Here is a 25,832-nt window from a genome sequence, read left to right as displayed (position 1 = left end):
GTGGAAGTACACGTAAATTTCTTTCAGATGTGGAAATATCCGATTCTCGAGGGATAGAAGCATCAACCAATTCGGCCTCTCTCTATAGCTCAAGCGCTCCCATCCTGGCAACATCTTTCTAAATCTTTTCTGCACCCTCTCAAGTTTAAAAACATCCTTCCTATATAAAGGCAACTGGATTTGTATGTAGTATTCCAAAAGTGATTTGAGCTATGGGGAGAGGCTGAACAGGCTGGGGCTGTTTTCCTTAGAGTGTTGGAGGCTGAGGGGTGACCTTATTAGGTTTATAAAATCATGAGGGGAATGGATAGGGTAAATAGACAAGGTCTTTTCCCTGGGGTGGTGGATTCCAGACTAGAAGGCATAGTTTTAGAGTGAGAGGGGAAAGATTTAAAAGGGACCTAAGGGGCAACGTTTTCATGCAGAAGGTGGTGTATGTATGAAATGAGCTGTCAGAGGAAGTGGTGGGGTTTAGTACAATTACAAAATTTAAAAGACATCTGGATAGATATTTGAATAGGAAGGGTTTAGAGGAATGTGGGTCAAATGCTAGCATATAGGACTAGATTAAGGATCTCTGGTCGGCATGGACAAGTTGGATGGAAGGGTCTGTTTCTGTGCTGTATATCTCTATGATTCTATGACTCTGTGCGCAATGTGCTGTACAGCCACAACATGACATCCCAACTCCTGTACTCAATGCCCTGACCAATGAAGGAAAATGTGCCAATCACCTTCTTCACCACCTTGTCTACCTGTGACTTCACTTTCAAGGAACGATGCGTCTGCACCCCTAGATCTCTTTGTTCGGCAGTACTCCCCAGGGCCCTACCATTAACTGTATAAGTCCTGCCCTGGTTTGCTTTATCAAAATGCAACACCTCACATTTATTTAAATTCCATCAGCCACTCCCCCAGCTCATTGGCCCATCTGATCAAGATCCTGTTGCACTCTGAGATAATCTCCTTCACTCGAGGGCCTATTTTTTAACATCCTACCTAGTTTCCTACTTTCTCTCTGCAGAATCTCAACTTTCTCTACCATGTTGTTCACCCTAAGTGGAAAATGAGATGTTTTTTGAGCTTGGCTGAGCCTCACTGGAACACTGCAGCAGGCCTGAGACAAAGATGTTGGCAAGGGAACACTGTGGGGTGTTGAAGTGGCAGACAGTTGGAAGTTCATTTTACCAACAGAACATAGATGTTCTGCAAAGCAGTCACTCAGTCTGCATTTTATCTCCCCAATGTAGGGGAGACTAACTATAAACAAATACAGTAAATAAATCACTACTTCACCTGGAAAGTATGTCCAGGGCCTTGGATAATGAGGAGGGATGAAGTAAACAGGCAGGTATTACACTTTCTGATTTCATGGGAAGGTGCCATGAAGGTATGGGGAGTGGAGGAAGAATGGGGCAGCACAGTGGCTTATTGGTTAGCATACTACCTCACAGTGCCAGGGACCTGGTTTTGATTCCAGCCAGGGGCGATTATTTGTGTAGAGCTTGCACATTCTCCCCGTGTCTGAATGGGTTTTCTCCCACAATCCAAAGATGTGCAGATTGGCCATGACCTCTTACCCAGAGTGTCTACAGATGTGCAGGATAGGTGGATTAGCCACGAGAAATCAGGGTTACGTGTATAACGTTGGTGGTTGGGTCTAGATGGATGCCCTTTGGAGGGTCAGTGTGGACTCAAGAGGCCATATCACCTGTCTGCCCACTGTAGGGATTCTATGACTCTATTCTATGATTCAATGAACTGGGGTATCCTGGAGGGAATGATTCCTGCAGAATGCTGATAAAGGAGGGGAGGTAATAAATGTTACACTTATCTCTTTCTTTAATACACACGCTTTTATATTTTTTTGCTTGCTATTCCCCAATTTCCAATCTGGGTCTTTTAAAAGTCATTTTCAGCTTGTTTTTAAAATTTTTGAGAAAGCTAAGCTTTTTAGTGCTGAATATATATTTTTCAAGTTTATGCTTGACTTCCTATAGTTAGCACAGATACTGTATCCTTCTCATAGCACTTTTCCTTCACACTGTAATATACTTTGTTAACAATTATGAAATAGTTTCTTAACTATTTGCCCCTGTTTCCTTAGTATCTTTTAACATATTTTTCATCTCACTTTAGGCAAGTCTACTCTTTGCGTGCCTGTATTTATGTTTAAGACAATAAATTCAGACTCAGATTTCCCACCCTCAAACTGGATGTGAAATTCTATTGCATTATAATCCTTTTTCATTTCATATTTCCATCCAAACTAACTCAATATTTTGGTTCTCTGAGCCAAGATAATTTCTCTTCACTTATCATCCTTTATTAACAGAGCCTACTTTTGTTTTAGCTTGCGACAGCTAGGTGAACAGTCTGTTTAAAGAGATGGGAGACAATAAAGGGATATCAGCAATTAATGATTGACCATATTAAGTTTGCTACTGTATATGTGTATGGAAGGCAGTATCAAAGAAGGTGAAGAGTTCTAGTTTCAAAGACCTGTGATGAGAAAGTCCAAGCATTCGGAGTCTTGATTTTTAAACAATAGTCCTGCTAATCTTGTAGCAATTCAAGTCAAAGGTGGTTTCTTTTTAATGTCTATTGCAACCAAGCATATCAACTATTAATAGCAAAGAAAAACATATCAATTACCTGAAATGTTAAGTAGCAACGACGATTGTCTGAGACTAGCAGCAAATCAACACATTTTATATATTGCAGTTTCAAACTAGTTTTTCTATCCCTGCCCACCACCCTCCAACCCTTTCTATTCTGATGCTGGTGAAGTAGGTTTCCTCAGATTCTGTGACAATATTATGCAGATTTTATGTACATAGGCTTAAGATTTTTATTATTAAACATCCTGGAATTGGCTCTGTTTCAGGTTCAGTGAAAGCACCTGAATTTTTCTGTGATAGTTAAAAAATAACTGCATCAGTTAGTGTCAACTTCTATTTAAATCAGCTTGCAAGTGATGCTCATGCAGCAAAAGTGCTCTGAAATGTGCTTTATGGAATTCCAAATGGTCAGGTGAAGATCTCTGAAAGGTTGCAGCCAATTTGTTTTCAATCAAAAGGTCCACTTATGTGTAAACTCACGGCCACCATCACCTCTTGTCATGATTTTCTTTACTGCCAGTGTCTGTGGGAGTTTGGTGACTGTCTTTAGGCAGATCAATGCAAGCAGCTAATTCGTCCCTCTTGTTCATGGCAATTCGCAGCTGCTCTTTGATCGCCTGTATCCTTTGCTCCAATTCTTTTAGTTCAATGTCACGTACGTTCTTCTCACTCTGCTGATAGTGCTCAATCCCGCCGTTCTCACAGATGACCCCAGGCGGTTCCTTTTCTGATTTGACCATGTAAGGATCCCGTGGACAAGCCTGAAGCTCAGACTGGGTCCTCCTGTTGCCCTTGACCACTGCCCTTCTCACATTGTTCCACCTTGCCTGGGAAGTCACTCGCACCGTAGTGGGTGGCACCTTCTCGATCTTCTGCAAGGTGCATCTGTGAAACACAAAGCTATTACCATGCCTTTCCCACATATCTAGTCAGCTTTGCTAAAGGGTAACTCATTGCTCAGCTCTTAAGTCATGCAGAACATCTGAGATAACTATATTATTTCTTTCAGGTGTCAGCACTTTGAGCACAATTTGCTAAATCAGGCCCAACAGCCAAAGCATTATCAAGGCAACCTCTATGTTATATCACTTAATCTGCTCTCCAGCAATAACATTGCATTCTGTCCCATCTCCAATGGTATCTCGTGGAATGTTTAATCTATCCCAATATCCTCCTGTTTCTTCTTGGTCATCAGGTGTGAATCCAAATGCTTTTCTATGGGTGTAAACTGTTACAACTTTGGCTGCTTTTGCTGAACACCTGGCTTCGCCCAATAATTCACCATATCCCCTCTAGCACAAAGCCCAATGTGACATTTGGAATACTGTCTACATTTCTGGACACCACAGATTAGAAAGGATTCAAAGATCTTGAAAGGAGTGCAGAATAGATTCAGCAGGATGTAAACAGGATTCCCAAGTGGTGAGTTATGGGGGGAGATTATGTAAACTAGATCTGTATTTCATGGAACATAGAAGGCTAAATGATAATTTGATTTAAGTTTCAGGATTTTGAAAGGAATTCACAGGGTCAACAGAGACAAACATTTTCCATAGGCAGGCAATTAAGAACAAGGGTATATAATCTTTAAAATTGGGGGGGTTGAATTATTCAGGAAAGAGGAGAAAGTGAGGACTGCAGACGCTGGAGATCAGAGTCGAAAAGTGTGAAGCTGGAAAAGCACAGCTGGTCAGGCAGCATCTGAGGAGCAGGAGAAGATGAAGAGCTTCCTGATGAAGGGCTTATACTCAAAACATCGACTCTCCTGCTCTGCTTTTCCAGCTCCACACTTTTCGACTATTCAGGAAAGAGAATTAGATTAGATTAGATTACAGTGTGGAAACAGTCCCTTCGGCCCAACAAGTCCACACCAACCCGCCGAAGTGCAACCCACCCAGACCCATTCCCCTACATTTACCCCTTCACCTAACACTACAGGCAATTTAGCATGGCCAATTCACCTAACCTGCATATTTTTGGATTGTGGGAGGAAACCGGAGCACCCGGAGGAAACCCACGCAGACACGGGGAGAATGTGCAAACTCCACACAGTCAGTCGCCTGAGGCGGGAATTGAACCCGGGTCTCTGGCGCTGTGAGGCTGCAGTGCTAACCACTGTGCCACCGTGCCGCCCATTGGGTTAGGAAACAGCACCACTCCCCAAAAAATAGCAGCAGATACGAACTCAGTTATTAAATTGAAACCTATTTAATACGAACTCAGTTATTAAATTGAAGCAGATTTACAATAGCCAAGGTAGGTTATTGGAGCTATAAGAGTCTAGATTAGAGTAGTGCTGGAAAAGTGCAGCTTCCTCATTTCCCCTCCCCCAACCTTTCCCCAGTTCCAAACTTCCAGCTCAGTACCATCCTCATGACCTGTCCTACCTGCCAATCTTCCTTCCCACCTATCTGCTCCACCCTCCTCTCTGACCTATCACCTTCATCCCCACCCCCATCCACCTATTGTACTCTTGGCTACTTTCTCCCCAGCTCCACCCCCCTCCCATTTATCTCTCCACCCCGGAGGCTCCCTGCCTTCATTCCTGATGAAGGGCTTTTGCCCGAGACGTCGATTTTCCTGCTCTTCGGATGCTGCCTGACCTGCAATTTCCAACACTAATCTAGACTCTAATCTCCAGCATCTGCAGTCCTCACTTTTGCCTATTGGAGCTATAATACAAATCATCATAGAATAGTGGAATGTGAGGGGCTGAATGGCCAATTACTGCTCCATTGGTCCTAGTTCTGTGCTCCTCAGCAAATCAAACTGCTGTTGACTTTGATATCACCTCCACCTCTGCAAACTCTGCATCATATTTCCTTCCCAGTTTAAAAAATAACTCCTATCTTCTATGTTTCTCTGAATAACAGAATCTTGATTTTGAATCCTACGTATAAAAAATGCCAAATAAGTGGTCGGGGTCAGGGATTGGGGCTTGATTTCAATTTATTCTCAATATTAACTCTGTTTTTTATATTATTCCTTGACCAATACTGCCTTGAGAGCAGTTATTTCTAATTATTTATATATTCATATAAAAGCCTCACCTTTTATCTGTCTTCACTTTCTGAATTTTCTGCTCTTCAAAGTTCATATTTAAAACGCGATGGATTTTCTACAAAAAGGAATGAAGATCTGTTATCACTTGAGACAACAGAATTTACTGCACTTGGTCATAAATAAAAGACCAACAAAGTCAGAAAACAACTTGAAAAGTGTTGTGTCGTTTCTGAGTGTGGCTGGGCAGTGAATGAGAGGACTGTGCAGTCAGGACAGCAAAGCCTGATGTAGACTCCAGTCAGTGACTCCATGTATGCATTTCCTGGAATACAGTGATACTGGGATATTGGGAAGACCACTGTAAATCTAGCTGTGATCAGGTATTTCAGCAGACGCTGCCGATTCTCCAGCACCTGGAGCATTCATGGTCTGGAGGATCAGTTACATAATGAGACATGGGTTGGTGAGCAAACTGCTCCCAAGGTTCCTTTTATGCTGCCTCATTTCAGCATACATAGGACAACATAAGGTGATCATGGCCCAGAGTCTTCTGATTATAATCACAATTCAACGACATGAGGATCCACATACCATCTGCTACTGCATTGATTCTAAATTATTCAATGCTTTCCTCACTTTGGACTGTGTAAATTGCATTTCGGTTCAGTAATTTAACAGTATTCAGCTGGTGAGTATTAATGGGGAATTCACCTACCATCATATGAGTAGACTGAATGAAGGTTTAGTTTTGGATGTGCATGATATGTTTCTTTGTATTAAAAGGCTGAGAGTGAATAAAGTTCAAAGTTCGATGATTTTCGATTTGATTTTCCAAGTTGTAATGAGTAAAGTGTTGGTATGAAAAGTCTCACCTGGCTTGTGTGGAGCCAATACTTAAACCTTTTCCGTTTCCGAATCCTTGGCAGGACCAGTCTGTAGACGATCTGTTCCCCAACAGTCGTCAGTAAAGAGCCAGCGAAGCCCAGGCACAGCAAAACAAACAGCCCTGAGAAATGTTTAATGCCCATTTGTAATGTCTGCAAAAAACATATTTCAAATTTTAGTCTCAGAAAAGAGTTAGGGAGAAGTCAGTGTGAGACTGTGTGTTGGAACAGACATCAGCTTCTCGTGGTCTCAGATGTATTGCACCAGAGTGACAAGAGGACATTCATCAGTACATTCACAGTTCTGTGTTCCATGAGACATATTAGCTGCTGTCAGCATACAGGGAATGCGAGTCTCCTGATTTGATTGCAAATCAGTAGCTGACTCATTTTATCTACATATTCACTGCAGAGGTGACTGAGAGGTGACCTTAATGAGGCATATGAGACACAAAAAGTAATGAAAAAGGCAGGTACTAAAAGTTACTTCAAACTAAATAGGTTTGATAGAACAGGGTAACACAAGTTCAACATCAAGATGTAGAACTGATGTTCAGGAAGCTGTTCCTTACTGGAATGAACAAAACATGGAATGAACTTCAGATGGGTTAGAGAGAATGGCATCACCTATGTAACTAATTGGAGGCTGTAATAGTGTAATATTGGCTCTGATGACACTTACAGATGCAAAGTCCCCCCCAAATGCATTGACAGTAAGGTCAGATTTTGTGAATATTTTTTAGCTAATGATATTAGATAAGGCTGGGAACAAATAGGCTTCATGTTTCTCACCTCTGTCACCTCAAACGTTCGTTTTCCACATGGGACCATCTTGTACCACTTGTCATGCAGCATATCCATGAATCCATCAGATTTGTAGCGACTGATCAATTCAGAAATGTTGGAATTTAACCCTATGTTCTGGGGCAAGCCTATTCCATACCCTATAAAGACAAAAGAAAAATATTTTAGTTTAGATCTTCACCAACAGCAGTGAATCCTCAAGAGGTTAATAAAACAGGCAGGCGTTTATCAGGAACCTGAGCCCTTGTCCAAATTTTAAACGACTGACTTATGAAACCAGTTGCTGGCAGAGCGATGATCATCTTAGCACAGGCTGGTAATCTGAGATGTATAATCAGTAGTGCAAAGAGCCATGATTCTGGCTAATTATTCAAATAGATAGATGATAAGGCCAGGGCACTGGCATCATTCACTGTGCTTCCTCAAGTAGTGTCATGGGATTTCTAACATCTCCCTGAAGAGAAAGATATGCCCTTGGTATAAATCTCATGCAAAAAATGGATTTTTGATGATGCTGCTCTCCTTCAGTACCATGTTGAAGTGTCTATATCGGTTATGTGCTGAAATTCTGTAAACAAGCTTGAATGTACAAGCTCTTGACATTAGAGGAGCACACGTTACCAATCAAGTCAAACGAACATCAGAAAAATGAAGTTATTTATTAGTTTTATGATTTATTTGACAGTTGTTTGATATCTAAGATTAGGTATCACATTGTGCATTCGTAATATAAATAAAAAGGAAATACTGTGTTGCTGTAAAGTCTGAGGGAGAATGCCTAATCTGATGCAAGGTAAAATGTACATTTTAGGCCCTAGCTGAAAGCTGTGGCTTTTAGAGTCATATAATCCCTATAGTGTGGAAGTAGGCCATTCAGCCTATTGAGTCCACACTGACCATCTGAAGAGCATCCCACCCTGTGCACCCCCCACCCACATCTTTGTAACCCTGCATTTTCCATGGTTAGTCCATGTAGCCTGTACACTCTGGACACTGTGAGCAATTTCCCATGGCCAATCCACCTAACCTGCACATCTTTGGACTGTGGGAGGAAACTGGAGCACCGGGTTGGAGAAAGGATGCGAATAAAGCACTGTCAAGGAAGATCTCTGCATTTGATTCTAATTTTATAAGAATTCAGAATGTGACAAAATGCTGCTTTTACTTTTTCTGAGTTTTTGTCTGACTTGTACACAACTCACATGGGGCATGTCACACCTTCAATGCATTATGTGGACCGACATGGCACCTACTGTTAAAGTTCACCTGAGAATGTAACTTCAAAAAAGTTCAGGAATTTATCTATGAAAGAATTAAAACCAACATGGTCATTCTAAAAGATGAGAGATTTAACAACAATCCAAGTCTTTTTCAATATATAATTCCAGTTACATCACACTGTAAACCTTTGCTATAAATTCTTGTGTCTTATGATCTTATACTCCACAACCACCTGATGAAGGAGCAGCGCTCCAAAAGCTAGTGCTTCTAAATAAACCTGTTGGACTATAACCTGGTGTTGTGTAATTTTTAAACTTTGTACAACTCAGAACAGTAGTTTCTTACCTTCGATGGCAAATGGCTTCCCCACTGTTATCAGTTTACAGTCAGCATCAATTGACACTTCATAATCCAACAGAGCCTTGTCCATGATAAATGCATCCAGTTTTGATGGATCACTCCTGCAATTCAAAGTAATTGTAATTAAAAGTGAGATCTCTGCCTTTTACAGAACAGAAAGTTTTATCTCTACCAGGATGTCTCATCTCAATTGCTGCAACTGTTTGTCTCTAAAGTTCTTAGCATGGTACAGTTCATAGCTCTCTCACCACTATATTTAAATATACAGTAATACAGATTCAAACACAATCCCCGAGGTTAAGATTTCAATGCAATATTGAAGTAGTACTGCATTGTTACAAGTGCATTCATTTGGAAAGGTCATTAAACCAAGGTTCTCTTTTATGCATATCTCTTTATTTAAGAACAATATTTGATACAAACTGCAATAAATTTTCTAACCATATCTCTACAAAGGATTTTGAAAAACAATCGACCAGAAATGTATAGAAGCTACAGAGAATTCTTCAGCAGATCAATTAACTCACTGGTACTGACACATCTCAGAAAATTGGGTACAGTGCATATGCTCAAAGTTCACAATCTGTATTTAGTGAACAGAATCATAAAGTAACAAACCTAAGGCTAACATTAGTGGAACACTGAGGCCTTCAATTGAAACGTTTAGGTCAGTGGGTAAATTGAATTTCTGCATGAGATACATTTCATTGTAATATTAAAATTTTGCTTATGACATCATTTTGGAGTGTACAAATATCAGTTATTGTGATGAAAGTGAATTACACAAAATTCACTTTTCCTGAAAGCATTTTGTATGTGACATTGGATTAGGAATAGTACTACAGATTTAATGGTCAATGATAAAGGAACAACACTCACTGTTCACTTCAGCTGACTAAAGATTTTTGAGGTTTTCTGTCATTGGGTGATTGATATATAGGGGCTCAGCAGCATCTCTAGAAGAGCAGCCATCAACTCATACTCGAATCTACTGTAGCATTGACTCTGCAATGACAGTGTGATGAAATCCTTCTTTTTCTCTCAGCATTGTTTGTACAAAAAACCCTACCTTTACGTACTATCAGTGATAAGCTGGAGTTGTGCCAAAGAATAAGTACTGGAGCTCAGTTTTTAGAGTTGAGGAGTGAAATAACTTCACAGAGGACAGTGTCCCATCAACAAGTCACCCTTTATTTATACATGAACAGTCCTTGACTTTAGTACTGCCTCATTCAGAGTCAGGTACCAGAGTGTTTCTCACCCTTTTATATCCACCAGGGCTCCCTGATTGGTCCAGATTAACAGCCTCAATTGGGGAACTCATATTCTATTAGGTCCAGCTGGTTGACATCATCACAATCACTACAAGAGGATCATGGACACAGGAAAGAATCATTATCAACCAAAACAGTCATAGTCATTGAAGCAGTCCATGATGGAGGAGCTTCTGAGAGGGGGTTTCAAGGTCAGATTGGCAAAAGTGAAGTTTAATTAGAATTGATGACCCACTGTGTCATTAATATCTAAGGGGGGTTACTGATTTTTCTTGATCACATTTGCTATGTGATGTGTTCTAAAGAATGTTTGATATAGCACCCATGATTACCATATGTTTATTCTGAGTGTTAGAAATAAATTGTACATGTACTGTAGATTGTATTACAGTTCCAAATTTTACAGTAAAATTTATCACTGTACAAAACCATGGAATCTTAAGGTTTTATGTTAGTAGTGAGTATTCCGCAGACATGCACACACACTCGCAAAATGGGCTAATGGATTTTAGAGAAAAGACATATTATTTTAAAATAAGATTGAGTTGTGGGGTCAGGTGACCCTTTTATTCATGTCAGTAAAAATAGAACTACACAAAGCATTGGAACTAGCATTCACATCAGGGCAAAATGATAAAATACAAACAGACTGTTGAGACAGTATGCAAATACAATAGACTTCTGTGGATTAGTAATTGTCATTACTCAATAATTGAAGAAATGGTTCACAATAGACTTACTAACTTCTTTTAGCTTCAGAATGGAATTTCAAACAAATGGATTTGGCAAAAAATGTTTTCTACTATGACGGTAAGAATGTGTCCCATTGTTTGACAATGACTGAGTCATCAGAGACCACTTGAGAGGACAATAAAAGACAGATACTATGGTCAAAAGACAGAAACAAGGCTCCTGCTAAGGGACATTTAATAAGGCACATTTATGGAATAGCAAAAAATGAGAAAAAAATCCAGACAAGACAAGAAACAGGCACTGACTAGGATCCACCAACAGCCAGAGAATTTAGACCAGCCTTTACTTAGCGATGTGAAGGAGCAAATAATGTTTACAAAAGAAGGGTTCAATAGATCTCGACTGGAGTGAAACAGGGACACTTGTTCATGTCAAACAGTAAACCATTGTAAATCTGTAATCTTCAGACCCTATTTCTTCACAGGCCTGCAATGTGTCAAGACTACATCTCAGGAGAAGTGAGTGTCACAGTGATTCCTGCTCATTTTCCAGGTGTGAGTACGTTACTCTTTTGTAATCACTTTTCCTTAAGTGTGTGTTTGCTTGAGTGTGGAACTGAATGTTATTGCAAATAGATTTCTGCTGTTCAGTAACAAAAATTCATCTTTCTTTTCTTTGAAACTTATGAGAAAATCTATCATTTATTTTTGAGAGTTATAGCACTCAAAGGGATTGAAACAATTTTCTTTTAATACATGTCTTTGTGGTCGGTTGAGAGCTGGATAAAAGGGAATTAGATTAGATTAGATTAGATTACTTACAGTGTGGAAACAAGCCCTTCGGCCCAACAAGTCCACACCGCCCCGCCGAAGCGCAACCCACCCAAACCCCTACATTTACCCCTTACCTAACACTACGGGCAATTTAGCATGGCCAATTCACCTGACCTGCACATCTTTGGACTGTGGGAGGAAACCGGAGCACCCGGAGGAAACCCACGCAGACATGGGGAGAACGTGCAAACTCCACACTGTCAGTCGCCTGAGGCGGGAATTGAACCCGGGTCTCCGGCGCTGCGAGGCAGCAGTGCTAACCACTGTGCCACCGTGCCGCCCACTCGTGCCACTGTGCCGCCCACAATTAAAAACCTAGAAAGTTAGAAGTTTGTTCAGTAACAACATTAACTGAGATCATAACAACTGGGAGCATTTGGTGGGATTTTTTAATTCAGTGGATTTAAAAGGAATCTGTGTTTATTTTAAGAAAGTACAGAGTATATGATAATTCTGGACATAAAGCAGCAGAAATTAAGCAAAGGGAGACAGATGAGTTCCTAATTGGAAAAGTTACAACAAACAGCCTACTCAGAAATTGAAGCAGAAACAGTACTAGAGAGTTATTACTGGAAAGGCAAAGTATTAATGATGAAAGGAGACCACCTCAAGTATCAGCTGATGAGGAATGGACAGTGGTCCATCAGATATTAATTCCAACTGAGTGTTAGAGTGAAAAGTTATAAGTGGCTCATGGAATTCCAACAGCAGGTTACATAGATATTCAGAAAAAGTCTAAAATATTAAAATATTTTTAATTGCTTGCATTACATTAAAATGTAGTCACATCTTGTCAAACATTCCATACATGGCAGATAATGGGAAACCCCAGTCCTCGATGGAACCTGTGGCTTTAATTATGAAACTAGCTTTTGAAGAACCATTGAGCAGGACTTTAATAGATAGTGTAGTACACCAACCTAAACTCAGGAATGGGAAACAGCATATTTTAATCATTAACCACAAACTTTCCTGAAGCAGTGTGTTTAGGGGAAATTACTACCAAAAGACAGTGGAAATGTTAGTTCAATTATTAACAAGATATGGATTACCCAATGAAATACAATCAGATCAAGGCTCAAATTTTAAGTTAAAAATGTTCAAATAAATTATGATTATTTTGGGAATGATACAATTTACATCTTTTGCTTATAACTTCAAGGACCATTGGAAAGATGAAGATTATGATTACAATTTATTGTTAAGAATGTCTTAATGATTGGAATAAAGGAATTCCTTTATTGCTATTGACCATTAGGATTGCTTCTAATGAGTATAATTTAGTCCTTTTGAACTGATTTATGGACATGAGGTGAGAGGACCAATTAAAAACAACTGGATTTATCAGGGTTCAAAAACAATGCTTCTACATATGTTTTGAAGTTAGACAAAAAGGTCACCAAAGCATGTGAGCTGGCTAAAAAATATTTGAAGGATGTTCAATACACAGTGAAAACTAAAGCTGATTAAAAAGACCAAAGTTTTCTTTTTCCCTGAAACAAATTGTTATTATCAGTCTCTGTAAAGCCTTTATAAGAAAGATTCACTGGACTTTGTGACATCAGAAAGAAACTCACTGAGGGGAATAATGTAGTGAATAGTCCAGACAAAAGAAAGAATCAGTGATTGTGCCATGTTAACATGATTAGAAGATACTATGACGAGGATGGAAATTAGGATATAAGCATACTTATGGTTGTGAAAGAAATAGCAAGTGAAATAGGAACGTTAGAACAGTTGGAGATCCACCAGAAATTGAATACTCAATTGGTGATACTCCAACAAATAGATTGGAAACATGAAGATGCTTAAAACGTTAAGATAACATCATGTTTTATCATTCTGCGGACAACTGAAATGACTTACAAAGGCTATTACAGAATTATATTAATTTGTGGAAATAAGGGAAGATAAACAGGTTTGTTAGATTAGATTAGATTACCTACAGTGTGGAAACAGGCCCTTCAGCCTAACAAGTCCACACCGACCCGCCGAAGCGTAACCCACCCAGACCCATTCCCCCACAATTACTCCTTCACCTAACACTACGGGCAATTTAGCATGGCCAATTCACCTAACCTGCGCATCTTTGGACTGTGGGAGGAAACCCACGCAGACACGGGGAGAATGTGCAAACTCCACACAGACAGTTGCCCAAGGCGGGAATTGAACCCACGTCCCTGGCGCTGTGAGGCAGCAGTGCTAACCATTGTACCACCGTGTTGTTATTCTTTAATGTAAGACATGTACTACCTATAAAACAATTCCCTTACAGACCCAATCTGAACAGATTAGCACAAGCAAAGGAAGAGATTAAGTTCATAATAGGCAATGACATTTCTAAACCAAGTCATAGTAACTGGAGCTCACTTATTGTGATGGTGCCAAAACCAGATACGTCACAAAGGCTCTGTATTGTTTATCACAAGGCTAGTGGTAACAAAATTCATATCCTGTCCTATTCCAAGACTGGAGGACTACTTTGAATCAATTAGGTATGCATGATTTATCACAAAGATCAATTTGCTAAAGGAATATTGACAAGTTTCTTTGATTGATAGCATCAAAGAACCAGAGATACTTTATCAATGCAAATGACTGTTGTTTGGAATCAATAATGCACCAATTATTAACAAAAGTGATAGAAGGAATCTGTAATTTTGAGGTTTACTTAGATTGGTTGATTGTTTTTGGTCCAACTCGGGAAGAACATTTACACCACTCAACTGAACTAAATTGATCAGCTACAAAAAAACAAACAATTTGGTGATAAATCTGGCTAAGAGTAACTTTGCCAAGGCAAATGTGATTTATTTTGGCCACATTGTGGAACAAAGCCAAGTAGCAGCTAAAGAAGGGAAAGTACAGGCTGTTTTCCCTTGCCAAGAACAAAATGTGAAATGTTGCCTTACGTTGTCGTGAGTAGATTCTATTGCAGGTTTTATTGAGAGCTTCAGAACCATTATGATTCTGTTGAAGAACGGAAGAAAATTTGAATGGATTCCAGAGTGTTAAAGCATGTCTGAAAACTTGAAAGCACTGCTGACAGCTCCCCTGGTTTTAGCCATGCTGGCTGTTGATGCCAGTGACATTGGTGTGGGGGCTTTTTACTCTAAGATGATGAGATGGGGATTGAATGATCTGTTAGTAATTTTTCAAAGAAACTGAATGCATGTTAGCAAAAGTCTTCAACAACTGAAGAGACAATGGGCAGGATCTGACAGGTGGCTGAACAATGTGTGCTGTCACAGAATCTGTGTCAGAATTCAGCGAGTTATCCAATGAGGCCCATCTGAATGTTGGGAGCAAGCTGCTGCATCTTTGTCTATTTGTCGAATGGTGAAGTGAGCTCCTTGCTGAGGAGCAGCAGATGGCCAAAGAAGGAGGATTATTCCTCGTCAAATACTTTATTAACACCGTAACTCGCATCAGTAATATTCACCTTCCTGGCTTATATGCTGAGCAAGTTAAATATTGAGAACTCTTGACTTTGAAAAAGAGGAGGTACCTGGCAACATCAGCTCCTCACTGGCTGTGGACAGCCTCCATGTTGCTCAGGATCAAGCAACATCTCATGGCATGATCAATGGTCACCAGACCCCTCACCCACAGACATGCCTCACAATCACCATGGCAGCTCAGGACATTCAGGACCTGCATTGCAAGTTGCACAGCAACTAGTGTTGAATGGCTAGTGGACATTTTGTGCCAGATAAAGGCAGCCACCTCATGGAGTGGACCAAGTTGCACCTCAGGGTTAATCCGTTGGTCTCTTAGTGCTCGTTCACAATATCCCTGCCATGCCTTGCTGTGCCAATTAGTGTAGTCGCACATCCAGGCAGCTTGCCTTACTGGTCAGCAGTCCTCAGTCAATGGCCTAGACATCCTGCTGTGGAGCATTGGGTGTGAAGGTGAATTGCTGCTGCCACACCCGGAGTGAGCAGAGTAAATGCCTGGGCTTGGATGTGAAAGAGAGAACAAAGAGAGCGCGAAGAACAGTACAGCACAGGAACAGGTCCTTCAGCCCACCAAGCTAGTGCTGACGCATGATGCTTTTCTAAACTGAAAAGCTTTTGCCTCTATGTGGTCCTTATCCTTCCATTTCCTGCCTATTTGTATATCCATCAAGATGCCTCTTAAAATTGCTATTGCATCCACCTCAACCACTTTGTCTGGCAGCATGTTCCAGACATTTACCAACCTCTGTTTAAAAACATGTACCTCTCACATCGCTTTTAAACTCTTTTACCTGTCACCTAATCATTGTCATTTCTACCCTGGGAAAACGACTCCCACTATCCATTCTATCCATGCCTCTCATAATTTTGTAAACTTCTATCAGATCGCTCCTCATCCTTTATGTTCAAGTGAAAACAAACCAAGTTTGTCCAATCTCTCCTCATAGCTATTTCTCCCTCCAAGCCAGGCAACATCTTGATAAATCATTTCTATAACCTCTCCAAATCCATCTTGCAATATGGCAACTAGAACACTACACAATATTCCAAACGTGGCCAAACTGCAACATGATTTCCTATTTTTTATACTCTATGCCCAATGGTTGAAGGCAAGCGTGCCATATTCCTTCTTGATCAACTTATCCACTAGTGTTCCCTCTGCATAAGACCATAAGACCATCAGACATAGGAGCAGCAATTAGGCCATTTGGCTCATCGAGTCTACTCCACCATTCAATCATGGCTGATACGTTTCTCAACCCCATTCTCCTGCCTTCTTCCTGAAACCTTTGATCTCCTTCAGAGGTCAAGGCGGTTACCTCTGGAAGAACTATTGTTTTCTCCACAGAGATAGTGGACATCCTGCTGGTACCTGTGAGACAAAAGAGAAAGGAGGTGACTCAGCTACGGGTGCGAAGTGGTGTGCAAAACTGACACCAACAGTGGGGTTACTGTAAGAGTTCCAGTGGAATTAAGAAGGACACTTTAAGTGAGGAATTTTATGTCGCATAGCACTCAACTCGACATTCTGCAATGAAAGACAGACCACTGAGTCTCACATCAATGGGAGGGAAACTATTAGAGAAAATTCTGAAGGAGAAAATTAAACTCCATGATATGGAGGTGGAAGTGCTGGATGTCTTGAAACACATAAAAGTGGATAAATCCCCAGGACTTGACCAGGTGTACCCTAGAACTCTGTGGGAAGCTAGGGAAGTGATTTCTAGGCTCCTTGCTGAGATATTTGTATCATTGATAGTCACAGGTGAGGTGCTGGAAGAGTGGAGGTTGGATAAAGTGGTGCCACCATTTAAGAAAGGTGGTAAGGATAAGCCAGGGAACTATAGACCAGTGAGCCTGACCTCAGTGGTGGGCAAGATGTTGGAGGGAATCCTGGGGAAGAGGATGTACATATATTTGGAAAGGCAAGGACTGATTATGGATAGTCAACATGGCTTTGTGTGTGGGAAATCATGTCTCATAATTTGATTGAGTTTTTTGAAGAAGTAACAAAGAGAATTGATGAGGGCAGAGCGGTGGACGTGATCTATATGGACTTCAGTAAGGCATTCGACAAGGTTCCCCATGGGAGACTGGTTAGCAAGGTTAGATCTCATGGAATACATGGAGAATTAGCCATTTGGATACAGAACTGGCTCAAAAGTAGAAGACAGAGGGTAGTGGGGGAGGGTTGTTTTTCAGACTAGATGGCTGTGACCTGTGGAGTGCCACAAGGATCGGTGCTGGGTCCTCTATTTTTTGTGATTTACATAAATGATTTGAATGTGAGCACAAGAGGTATAGTTAGAAAGTTTGCAGATGACACCAAAATCAGAGGTGTAGTGGACAGCGAAGAAGGTTACCTCAGATTACAACAGGATCTTGATCAGATGGGCCAATGGGCTGAGAAGTGGCAAGTGGAGCTTAATTCAGATAAATGCCAGGTGCTGCATTTTGGGAAAGCAAATCTTAGCAGGACTTATACACTTAATGGTTAGGTCCTAGAAATTGTTGCTGAACAAACAGACCTTGAAGTGTAGGTTCATAGCTCCTTGAAAGTGGAGTCACAAGTAGATAGGATAGTGAAGAAGGTGCTTGGTATGCTTTCCTTTATTGGTTAGAGTATTGAGTACAGGAGTTGGGAGGTCATGTTGCGGCTGTACAGGACATTGGTTAGGCTACTTTTGGAATATTGTGTGCAATTCTGGTCTCCTTCCTATCGGAAGGATGTTGTGAAACTTGAAAGGGTTCAGAAAAGATTTACAAGGATGTTGCCAGGGTTGGAGGATTTGAGCTATAGGGAGAGGCTGAACAGGCTGGGGCTGTTTTCCCTGTAGTGTCGGAGGCTGAGGGGTGACCTTTTAGAGGTTTATAAAACCATGAAGGGCATGGATAGGATAAATAGACAAAGTCTTTTGACATGTGGGTGAGTCCAGAACTAAAGGGCATAGGTTTAGGGTGAGAGGGGAAAGATATAAAAGAGACCTAAAGGGCAACATTTTCGTACAGAGGTTGGTATGTGTATGGAGTGAGCAGCCAGAGGAAGTGGTAGAGGCTGGTACAATTGCAACATTTAAAAGGCATCTGGATGGGTATATGAATAGGAAAGGTTTAGAGGGATATGGGCCGGGTGCTTGCAGGTTGTACTAGATTGGGCTGGGATATCTGGTCAACATGAACGAATTGGACCGTAGTGTCTGTTTCCGTGCTGTATATCTCTATGACTCTATGTCACCACGTTGAGAGACAAGGTTTGATCAGGAATTGTCGGCATGACTTTGTCAGATGGAGGTCTTGTGCAACAAATTTGATTGAATTTTTCAAGGAGGTGACCAGATGTATAGATGAGGATAGTGCAGTTAATGTAGTTTGTGTGGATTTCAGCAAAGTCTTTAACAAGGTCCAATATAAGAGATTGATAAAGAAGATAAAAGCACATGGGATACAGGATAATTTGGGAAGTTCAACACAAAATTGGCTGAGTGGTAGGAGACAATGTGGTGGTAGAAAGCTATTTATGTGATTAGAGGCTGATGTCCAATGGCATACCACAGGGATCAGTACTGGATCTTTTCTTTTACATCATATAAATAAATAACATAGATGACCGTGTAGGGGATGGTAAGTATGTTTGTGGATGACACAAAGATTGGCTGGGTGGCTACTAGTGAGGAAGAGAGTCTTACGTTACAGGAGGATATAGATAGATTAGTCAAACGGGCAGATTAGTGGCAGACGAAATTTAACATGGATAATATATATATGCAAATGTGGCTGTACAGGACATTGGTTCGTCCATTTTTTGAATATTGTGTCCAGTTTTAGTCTTCCTCCTATAAGAAGGATGTTGTGAAATTTGAAAGGGTTCAGAAAAGATTTACAAGGATGTTTCCAGGGTTGGAGGGTTTGAGCTATGGGGAGAGGCTGAACAGGCTGGGGCTGTTTTCCCTGGAGCGTCAGAGGTGACCTTATAGAGATTTACAAAATTATGAGGGGCATGGATAGGATAAATAGACAAAGTCTTTTCCCTGGGGTCGGGGAGTCCAGAACTAGAGGGCATAGGTTAGAGTGAGAGAGGAAAGATATAAAAAGGAACTAAGGGGCAACGTTTTCATGCAGAGGGTGGTACATGTATGAAATGAGCTGCCAGAGGAAGTGGTGGAGGCTGGTACAATTGCAACATTTAAGAGGCATTTTGATGGGTATATGAATAGGAAGAGTTTGGAGGGATATGGGCCGCATGTTGACAGGTGGGACTAGATTGGGTTGGGATATCTGGTTGGACCGAAGGGTCTGTTTCCATGCTGTACATCTCTATGACTCTATGCTGGTAAATGGCAATTTTATAGCAGACACTTTATTAAGAGCACATGTGAAGGACATTAAGTGATATGGTGCAGATGAACCAATGTAAAATAAGATTGCTGTATAACTTACTGTATGTTTAGTGTCAATTTGCTATTACTATTAGTGTGACATAAAAATACTGTTAAGTTGCTTTATAAAAAATGGAAATACTTCTACAGTTATATTGACATTCTTTTTTGGGGGAGATGTGATGTGAGGTATGTTTATATATATTTTTCAATGTAATTTATTTTGGATACTTGAATTTTGAACTAGTGGCATATTGATTTTCTCTGTGTCTGAAAGGATCAAACGATTAACCTGTAGTATGCTTGTAGTCATGGTCATTTCTTTTAAAACACAGGATGAGAGGGAAACGTCTTTGAGAATGATGGGGATTTGTTTACAATGGGAAGGTTTATAACTGTACAGAGTAAACATTGTAGCATGTTCAGCTTTCAGATCAAAGATTCTGGAATTGTTGTTTTGGGTTGAGGGGAAATCATACATTGCTGGATAAAATGTTTTTGGGATTTAGTTTGGTTGTTCTGCAGAAGACTTGGCTGAAGCTGAACGTGTAAAACAGTTGCTTCCAGAAAGGGAAGTAGTTTAGAATTGTGAAGAAAAAGTGTAAGGAGTTTGGTTTAAAAGTTCCAGACCAGGAGTATTTGATCATAATCCTGAAAGGGTTATGTGAAGCTAAGAAAATCTATGCTCAGTTATATGATGAATCAAGGAAGAGGCTATTAGATTCTCATGACCAGCAACTGAGGCTTCAGCTATGTCAAATCCTATGTGAAATGGAGAAAACAATACATTCTGATATGAATACTGTAAATAACTGTTTTGGGATTAGTGGGATCATATTTTACCATGTGTTTCAAAATCTTTCAACATGTGTTATATGTAAACAGTTTATTCTATATTATCGTTATTTTGTTTGCATAATTCAGTTGTATTAGTAAATCTAAATCTGTGACATTGCATGTTTGTGTTTCACCATCTTCAAATACCTCAGTAAACCAGAAAAATATAATCTATCAAACCAGATTTCAATCTGAGATCTGACTTGTCCTATAATAACATCAGCTGTAATATCATCAGTATCTCATATCAGAACATTGTGAATCTGCAATGTGCATTTATTATTGCGTTCAGTCAAAGAATTGCTTTACTTGCCTGTGCATACAAATGACACAGATCGATACAATGTTATGTCGTAACTGCATTGTCATTTTGCTTACTTCAGATGTGCCACTCCATCCAATGTAGTTGGAACATTGAACCGTCTTGTGTACTCATGCATTTCAGGAAAACTCATCTTCATATAGTCCTCAGCACTGCTCTCTCGCACTGTTCCAAACCGGAAACCCTGAGACGGATGATGAAGCTGAACAACAAATATAACAAAGCTAAATTCAACTTGGAAAAGTAATGCATACCATCCAACAACAACGTATAATTATCTGGCATCTTTAAAGTGACAAAACATCCCAAGTTGATTCATCTTATTTTAAGAAAGGATTATAGAATCTCTATAGTGGAGAAAGAGGCCATTCGACCCATCGAGTCTGCAATGAGCCCCTGAAAAGCATCCGACCCAGACCCAGCCACCCTATCCCCGTAACCCCTCATTTACCATGGCTAATCCATCATGTCCAATTCACAGAGGTATTAGTAAACAGACGATGAGACCAAACTATAAAAAGGAGATATTAGGTCAAATGATCAAATGCTTAGTAAAAGAGGACGTTTTAAACAGCGTCTTAAAGGAAGATGAGGATGTCGAGAAGCAGAGTGGAGGGGTGTATGGAGGAAATTTCAGAGCCTGGAGTCTTCTGAAGATATGATCATCAATGGTGCAGCATTTACAAAAGTGAATGCTCCAAAGTCCAGAACTCAAATTTCTCAGGGGGTTATTGTGCTCCAGGAGATCACTACGTTTAGGATGACAAAGTCTAGGAGGGATTTGAAAACAAACTTGAGAATTTCAAAATCACGATGTTACTCAGCTGGAAATCAATGCAACATCAAAGAACAAAGAACAAAGAAAATTACAGCACAGGAACAGGCCCTTCGGCCCTCCAAGCATGCACCAATCCAGATCCTATAACTACACCTGTTGCCTCTTAAACCTGTATTGCTCTGCTCCCTGCCCATTTGTGTATCTATCTAAATATATCTTAAATGATGCCATTGTGCCCGCCTCCACCACTTCAGCTGGCAACATGTTCCAGGCACCCACTATCCTCTGCATAAAGAACATTCTATGCATATTTCCCTTAAACTTTTCCTGTCTCACATTGAACTCGTGACCTCTAATAATTGAGTCCCCTACTCTGGGGAAAAAAAACTTCTTGCTATCCACCCTGTCTATACCTCTCATGATTTTGTAGACCTCAATCAGGTCCCCTCTCAATCTCCATCTTTCTCATGAAAACAATCATAAAATACTCAACCTCTTTTCATAGTTAATGCCCTCCATACAAAGCAACATCCGCACCCTCTCCAAAGCATCTACATCCTTCTGGTAAGGTGGCGACCAGAACTATAGACAGTATTCCAAATGTGGCTGAACCAAAGTCTTATACAACTGCAACATGACCTGCCAACTCTTGTACTCAATTCCCCGTCCAATGAAAGAAAGCATGCCATATGCCCTCTTGACCAGTCTATCAACCTGCGTTGCCACCTTCAGGGAAAAATGGAAAAATGTACATCAGTTTTCCCCAGGGCTTTTCCATTTACCGTATATTTCGTTCTTGAATTGGATCTTCCAAAATACATCACCTTGCCTTGGGCGAATTGAACTCCATCTGCCATTTCTCTGCCCAACTCTCCAATTTATCTATATTCTGCTGAATTCTCTGACAATCCCCTTCACTATCTGCTACTCCACCAATCTTAGTGTCATCTGCAAACTTGCTAATCAGACCACCTATACCTTCTTCCAGATCATTTATGTATATCACAAACAACAATGGTCCCAAAACAGATCCCTGTGGAACACCACTGGTCACAGTTCTCCATTTTGAAAAACTCCCTTCCACTACTATTCTCTGTCTCCTGCTGCCCAGCCAGTTCTCTATCTGCATTTTGGTAAGGCAAACTGGGTTAGTTAATGGGAGGGTTCTAGGGAATGTTGCCAGACAAAGGGACTTTGGGGTGCAAGTGCATTGTTCCTTGAAAGTGGAATATGTGGAACATAGAATATAGAACAATACAGCACAGAACAGGCCCTTCGGCCCATGATGTTGTGCCGAACATTTGTCCTAGCTTAAGCACCCATTCATGTACCTATCCAATTGCCGCTTAAAGGTCGCCAATGATTCTGACTCTGCCACTCCCACAGGCAGCGCATTCCATGCCCCCACCACTCCCTGGGTAAAGAATCTACCCCTGACATCCCCCCATACCTTCCACCCTTTAACTTAAATTTATGTCCCCTTGTAACACTCCGTTGTACCCGGGGAAAAATTTTCTGACTGTCTACTCTATCTATTCCTCTGATCATCTTATACACCTTTATCAAGTCACCCCTCATCCTTCGCCGTTCCAATGAGAAAAGGCCTAGCACTCTCAACCTATCCTCGTACGACCTATTCTCCATTCCAGGCAACATCCTGGTAAATCTTCTCTGTACCCTCTCCAAAGCTTCCACATCTTTCCTAAAGTGAGGTGACCAGAACTGCACACAGTACTCCAAATGTGGCCTTACCAAGGTCCTGTACAGCTGCAACATCACCTCACGACTCTTGAATTCAATCCCTCTGCTAATGAACGCTAATACATCATAGGCCTTCTTACAAGCTCTATCCACCTGAGTGGCAACTTTCAAAGAGCTATGAACATAGATCTCAAGATCCCTCTGCTCCTCCACCTTACTAAGAACACTACCGTTAACCCTGTATTCCGCATTCTTATTTGTCCTTCCAAAATGGAAAACCTCACACTTGACAGGGTTGAACTCCATCTGCCACTTCTCAGCCCAGCTCTGCATCATATCTAAGTCCCTTTGCAGCCGACAACAAACCTCCTCACTATCCACAACTCCACCAAGCTTCGTATAGTCTGCAAATTTACTGACCCACCCTTCGACTCCCTCTTCCAAGTCATTAATAAAAATTACAAACAGCAGAGGACCCAGAACTGATCCCTACGGAACTCCACTTGTAACTGGGCTCCAGGCTGAATATTTACCATTTAGACTCACCTATATTCTCTGACTCCACGCATAACTTTCCTACTTTGTCCTTGAGTGAGCAAAGCCTTTCTCTAGTTATCCTCTTGCTCCTTATATATGAATAAGAGGCTTTGGGATTTTCCTTAATCATGTTTGCTAAAGATATTTCATGACCCCTTTTAGCCCTCTTAATTTCTCATTTCAGATTGGTCCTACTTTCCTGATATTCTTCCAAAGTTTCATCTGTTTTCAGTCACCTAGACATTATGTATGCTTACTTTTCCTTCTTAGCTCATCTCACAATTTCATCTGTCATCCATTACTCCCTAAATTTGCTATTTCTATCCTCATTTTCACAGGGACGTATTTGTCCTGCACTCTAATCACCCTAAAAGCCTCCCCTGTATCAAATGTGGATTTACAAGAAACAAAGAACAAAGAAAATTTACAGCCCAGGAACATGCCCTTCAGCCCTCCAAGCCTGAGCCGATCCAAATCCACTGTCTAAACCTATCAACCAATTCCTAAACATCTGTATCCCTCTGCTCCCCACCTACTCATGCTTCTGTCCAGACGCATCTTAAATGAATCTACCGTGCCAGTTTCTACCGCCTCTGTTAGCAAAGTGTTCCATGCACTTACCACCCTCTGTGTAAAGTACTTTCCACGTGTATCCCCCTTAAACATTTTACCTCTCAGTTTGAGCATGTGACCTCTCATTATTGAATCCCTCACCCTGGGAAAAAGCTTATCGCTAACTACCCTGTCTATAACCTTCATAATTTTGTAGACCTCAATCAGGTTTCTCTCTCAATCTACTTTTTTCTAATGAAAACAATCCTAACCTACTCAACCTCTCTTCATTGCTAGCACCTTCCATACAGGCAACATCCTCGTAAACCTTCTCTCCAGCCTCTCCAAAGCATCCACATGCCTCCGATGAAGGCAAGCATACATATGCCTTCCTGACCACTCTATCCACCTGTGCAGCCACCTTTAGGGTACAATGAACCTGAACTCCCAGATCTCTCTGCTCATCAATTTTTCCCAAGGCTCTTCCATTTACAGTACAGTTCACTCTAGAATTAGACTTCCCAAAATGCATCACCTTACATTTGCCTGGATTGAACTCCATCTGCCATCTTTTCACCCAGTCTGTCTATATTCTCCTGTATTCTTTGACAGTCCTCTATGTTTTCTGCTACTCCACCAATCTTCGTGTCATTTGCATAGTTACTGATCAGACCAACAATGCCCTCTTCCTGATCATTTATGTATATCACAAACAACAGTGGTCCCAGTAGTGATCCCTATGGAACACCACTGGTCACCTTTCTCCATTTCGAGAAACTCCCTTCCACTACTATACTCTGTCTCCTGTTGCTCAACCAGTTCTTTATCCACCTAGCTGGAATACCCTGCACACCATGTGACTTCACTTTCTCTATTAGTTAACCATGAGGAACCTTATCAAACACCTTACTAAAGTCCATGTATATGCCATCTACAGCCCTTCCTTCATCTGTCAACTTGGTCACCTCGTCAAAGAACTCTATTAAGTTGGTAAGCCATGATCTTCCCCATACAAAACCATGCTGCCTATCGCTGATAAGCCCATTTTTTTCCAAATATAAATAAATTTTATCCCTCAGTACCTTCTCCAGCAACTTTACCACCACTGACGTCAGGCACACTGGTCTGTAGTTACCTGGAATATCACTACTGCCCTTCTTGTACAGGGGGAACAACATGAGCAACCCTCCAGTCCTCTGGCACCTCACCTGTGTTTACGGATGCTACAAAGATATCTGTCTGGGCCCTAGCTATTTCCTCTCTCGTCTCCCTCAACAACCTGGGATAGATCCCATCTGGTCCTGGGTATTTGTCCACCTTAATATCCTTTAGCCTACCCAACACATCTACCCTCCTTATGTCAATGAGATCCAGAGTAAATGAACTTCTATCTCTAATTTCAACATTTATCATGTCCCTCTCCTCAGTGAACACTGATGCAAAGTAATCATTGAGAATCTCACCCATTTTCTCAGATTTGACAAACAACATTCCTTCATTATCCTTTAGTGGACCAACCCTTTCTCTAGTTACCCTCTTGCTTCTTATATAAGAATAACAGGCCTTGGGATTCTCCTT

At 40.9% G+C, this 25,832-nt stretch overlaps 1 protein-coding gene across 1 annotated transcript in view; it reads right to left on the bottom strand.

The window, feature by feature from the left end:
* Positions 1 to 2,493: 2,493 nt before the first annotated feature.
* Positions 2,494 to 25,832, bottom strand: part of grin3bb (glutamate receptor, ionotropic, N-methyl-D-aspartate 3Bb) — a 79,763-nt gene continuing 56,424 nt past the window's right edge. Inside the window, exons 4-9 of the mRNA XM_043720722.2 lie at positions 20,743 to 20,888; positions 8,879 to 8,994; positions 7,301 to 7,452; positions 6,497 to 6,661; positions 5,672 to 5,739; positions 2,494 to 3,506 (exon numbers count right to left, since the gene is read on the bottom strand). Of these exons, the coding sequence (XP_043576657.2) occupies positions 3,110 to 3,506; positions 5,672 to 5,739; positions 6,497 to 6,661; positions 7,301 to 7,452; positions 8,879 to 8,994; positions 20,743 to 20,888 (1,044 nt within the window). The 3' untranslated portion in view covers positions 2,494 to 3,109. The remainder of the gene's footprint in view (positions 3,507 to 5,671; positions 5,740 to 6,496; positions 6,662 to 7,300; positions 7,453 to 8,878; positions 8,995 to 20,742; positions 20,889 to 25,832) is intronic.

This window comes from Chiloscyllium plagiosum, unplaced genomic scaffold (genome assembly GCF_037043375.1).
Source record: "Chiloscyllium plagiosum isolate Xiang-an unplaced genomic scaffold, Cpla_swu_hap1 HiC_scaffold_28, whole genome shotgun sequence".
Classification (NCBI taxonomy): domain Eukaryota; kingdom Metazoa; phylum Chordata; class Chondrichthyes; order Orectolobiformes; family Hemiscylliidae; genus Chiloscyllium; species Chiloscyllium plagiosum.
Note: the sequence above shows the minus strand (reverse complement) of the source record. Positions and strands in the feature narration are given on the sequence as shown.